Raw genomic sequence first — 4,407 nt, 5'->3', positions numbered from 1 at the left:
ATCAATTGCCTACAATGTTTATATAGTGCAACTGTAAAAGAGAGGAGCACTGAAAAGTGTAGGTTTTCTTGTGTGCTTGTAAAAGGCAGTGGGGAAGACTAGGGAAGTCACATCAGCAGTGGCTGGCACTCCAAAGAAGTCAAGTTGGTTGGAGCAAAAATCCCAAGTCATCTTTATTCCAAAATAAATGATTTCCCACATACACAATAAAAAAATCAAAACTGAAGATTTCAAAGGGAACTTTTATTTCTGGAAAGGATAATCAAAAAAATACCAACCTTTTCCACCCAAAGGTGCCCCAGAATGATTAACTGAATGCCATTCAAAACTCCCTTGTATTTGTGAAGCTTGAAAAGTGGCAAATAAAGATTTCCCAAGAAAATTCAATGTCCCATCGCTAGTGAATATTAATTTTAATCTTTCCCATCACCATTCGCCAAAACGTATCATTTATAAATCTTAGGTGCCAAACTTTATATATATATATATATATATATATATATATATATATATATATATACACACACACACACACACACACACACACACATATATATATATATATACACACACACACATACATACATATACATATACACACACATACATTTATATCTTTGTTCTATAATATAATCAATAAATATGAGAATTTTTTATAAATTACAATCTCTCAGTAGAAAAAGGGAAATAGGAAGTTTTACCTAAAAGGAATAGGCATTTCTGATTTCACTCGCACACACTCACACTCAACCCCCCCCCATTTCTTAGTTACAAGAGGAACCCAAGATCAAAACAAACATCTTAACAGTCATTATTCCAGAATAACACACACTAATTTAAGTTTATTCATTTGCTATTTCTCATTCTCAAGTAAATCTATTGTGGGACTGAGCTACTGTACTGATTCCTCTAAGTCAGAGTTGGAGATAGATTCATTTTAGAAGTGTCTGGAAGTGCTTGTATCACGCATCTCTAGAGTGATCTTTCCCTCTATCCTACAGAGATGGGGAAGGGATAGAAGGCAAACTAGAAAGATAAAGACAATTGAATAACAAAAGGAGGGGGAAATGGAAGAGCCTTACATATTGATTGTTTTGTGTCCTGGCTACAGGTCTATGCCATTTTCCTGTCAAAATTTTCAGGAGCTGTTTACCCTTGATTTCTTCCTAGGACTGAAAGAGAACGACAGGCCCAAAGTCACCCAGCTAGATTTGTGTCTAAGAGTTAACTAGAATTCAGTCACCCAGTTTCTAGCCTGGCATCTTAACAACTATATCAAACTGGCGTTCATCCATTTGTAGTCCCCAGTAAGTTGATAAAGTCACCTCAAACTGAGCTCAACTTCTGGTGACTGTTATAGACAGGTTCATATAATTTCTTGGTAACAGTACAGAAGTGGTTTGTTATTGCCTTCTTCCAGGGCGTAATTTCCAGTCTTGCCCACAGCCCCAAAATTTTCTATGTAAGTATTTTTCAGTTTTTTAAGATTAGTTAGTTGCTGCCATGCAGCTGGGGCCCTAATTCTTCAAGAAAAGCAACATTCAGAAGAAAAATGCTACTCTCCCACTTTCTCCAGTTTAAATCTATCTATCTGCCTACTTCAGTACCAACTGGTCCCAATAAATCTCATTAAATGCAAGGGGGGTTAGGTTAGAGTAGGCATGCATAGAATTGCACTGCACATCATTTCCTCATATAATAGATAAAAGTAAAAAGGGCTTGGTAATTTATATTAAGTGCTCTTAAGTACTCTCTGGCCAATTTGAGAATAGCGTGTAAAAAGGTAGATTTAGCCATCCTTCAATATAGAGGATTTCTATCAAAGGTAGTGATGATGGAATTTTGATATTCAGAATTAATTAGCTCCCAACTGGGCCAACTGGCAAAGCCCTGAAGTATAACACAGTTTGAACTGAACTCACCAACTTCTAAAGAGCACAAAGCTGATTTGCCTGCAAATGTGCTGGAGGTGGGAGCAGGATGTCTGTTGCCCAACTCAACCAAGAGTTAAATTCTATTGATTTCAATGGGAGAACTGAGTGCATACTTAAATTGGTGGATTGTGCTTCCATCTTATATTCTTAGCAGGCTGTTCACACAAATTGTTTCAAAAGTGCTATTATATCACGTGGACACCTCTCAAAGATGGAAATCACTCTAGCTTGAAAAAGGCAGGTATTGGGAGGGAGGGTTGCAATTCTTTAGAGTTATCTCAAAATGTGTCTCACTAAACTCACCAGTATGTGTGTCTGAGTAGCCTTGCACAGCTCTACATACACAACATAAAATGAGACCACTTTTCCAAGAGAGATGTGCTGCAAATATTTAGAAGACCTTAATTAGCAAAGTGTGACAAGACTTCATTCCAGAGTTTACAGGGGACTCTATGCCTGACTGATTTAAGAGCTAGGCTTAAAGCAGACTTCCCTATTCTTGCTCCCTCCAGATGGCTGAGAATGACCAATTAGCCTGGAACGCACCCTAGCAAAAGTCTTGGCAAAAGCAACTTCAAAAGATGAGTATTCTTCATTTAGTAATTTAAGGATATTCCAAAAGTTTTCAGCTGCAGTGGAATCATATGACAGAAATATTGTTCTAATATTTTAACAATCAAGTAGCCAGCAAATAGTCAGCAGCCGAGGAACTGAATCCCAGCCTGTCAAGGCAATCAGGCAGGCAGGTTTTATGGTTCAATCACACCAGGGAAGAAACTCCTTTGGCAGTGAACCCCAATTCTTTCTATCAGCCCTGCGCCAGGGAAAGGAAGAGAAAGGCCCTGGGAAAAGTGCAGGGAACTGGACAGAGACTTCCTATTTAAGGCAAAGGTGAAGACTCTGAAGGGAGGGACTCTCTCTCCCCACCAGCAGACCTGTGCGCACAGCAACCACTAGGATCCCCGGGGATCCTGGCCTTGATTCGACCTCTAGCGCAAAGGGTAGAGTTCAGACGAAGTCCGGAAAGGCCGCCTGGGTGGGGAGCCTGAGACAGGGAGGGCGGAAAGTGCGCGCGTCCTCCGCAGAGTCACTCGGGCTGAGGCTGCTCCCTTGCGAGCTGGGCGAGTCCCACGGATAGAGCCAAGCGACGGGGCCTTCGGGGTCGCCACCGCAGCCGTCCTGCGGTGGGAAAGCGGCGTCCTGGGTCGGTCCGGCCAGCGCGCTCTGATCGGCCAGGCGGAGGGTCTCGGTGAGCGCCCAGATGTAATTATGGGCAAAGCGGAGCGTCTCGATCTTGGTCAGCTTGGCGTCGTCGGGGAAGGTGGGCAGGACGCCGCGCAACGCATCCAGGGCCGAGTTCAGGTTGTGCATCCGGTTGCGCTCGCGGTCGTTGGCCTTCACGCGGCGGCTCCGCTTGGCTCTGCTCATCCCAAGGCCATCGCTCTTGCCCTTGCCGCGGCCTCGACGGCTTCTGGCCTTGGAGGGGCCGCCTCCCTCGCAGGGCGCTCCGCTGCGGGCCGACCGCTCGCCCGCGGCCTCCAACACAAGCGCGCCAGGACCGGGAGAGGCGGGCGGGCGGGCGGCGGCGCGCGAGGGAGAGGAGGAGGGGAAGGCGTCGTCGTCGTCCGAGATGGCCCAGGAGGGCGTCTCTCCTTCGCTCGTCTCCCGCGAGGCTGGCGAAGAGGCCGTCTGGGGAGACATCCTGAGGGGAGAGCGGGGAGGGCGGAGGCCGCGTTAGAAAAGGGCGAGGCTCTGCCCGGGGAGACCTCTTGGCCCGCGCGCGCGCGCCGCGAAGGAGAAGGACCCGCCAAGCCAGGCGGAGGCTGCCCAGGCCTTCCTTCCCAGGAGCCGGTTCGGCTCTTAGACCCTCTTCGCGGCACTTAGGAGTTGAGTTGCTTCCCTCGCGAGGCCTCTGCGCATAAGCAGAGAGCGTTCGCCTCTGCTGCCCGCTGCGGGAAGACGGGGCTTCGAAGGGCTTCAGCATCTCCTCCGAGAGGCGGCGGGTGCTTCTGCTTACCTGAGCCAGCGCCGAAGCTCTGCCTAGGAAAAAAGCCCAGGCCGGAGGCGAGAGAGAGGAGCGCACCTTCCCCGACGGCAGGAGAAGCAGGCTGCAGGTTGGGCACACGCCTGCCGCGGGGCTCCTTTATAGAGGCCGCTCGGACCCAGTGCGGGATTTCCCCCCCCCCCCGGGCGGCATGGAGATGGGGCTTGTCCCCTCCCTCCCTCCCTCCCTCGCCGCGCCTGCCCGCTTTTTGGCATGCTTAAGCTTATCAGTCTGGCTGGGAGCGTCCCGGCTCCTAGCCGGCCGAGGGAAGCCAATCAGAAAGCCGCTGCTCGCCCCAGCCACGCGAGCCCCTGGCTGGCCGTCGGCCACACAACCCTCCGGTGGGGGAGGTTAGGATTAGGGCGTAGCGTCCTGGGACTGCCAGGCGGATTGTGAGGTGCGAACTTAAGGCCACCATATTTTGTCCCG

The 4,407-nt window shown here is 48.9% G+C and overlaps 1 protein-coding gene across 1 annotated transcript; it reads right to left on the bottom strand.

Moving 5' to 3' along the window:
* Positions 1-786: 786 nt before the first annotated feature.
* Positions 787-3,979, bottom strand: NEUROG3 (neurogenin 3). The gene has a single exon (XM_039338864.1). It carries the CDS (start codon positions 3,633-3,635, stop codon positions 2,943-2,945), a length of 693 nt encoding a protein of 230 aa, XP_039194798.1. The 5' UTR covers positions 3,636-3,979; the 3' UTR covers positions 787-2,942.
* Between the last annotated feature and the right edge of the window lie 428 nt (positions 3,980-4,407).

Source organism: Crotalus tigris, unplaced genomic scaffold (assembly GCF_016545835.1).
Source record: "Crotalus tigris isolate CLP2741 ecotype Arizona unplaced genomic scaffold, ASM1654583v1 scf7180000017722.570129, whole genome shotgun sequence".
Classification (NCBI taxonomy): Eukaryota; Metazoa; Chordata; class Lepidosauria; order Squamata; family Viperidae; genus Crotalus; species Crotalus tigris.
Note: the sequence above shows the minus strand (reverse complement) of the source record. Positions and strands in the feature narration are given on the sequence as shown.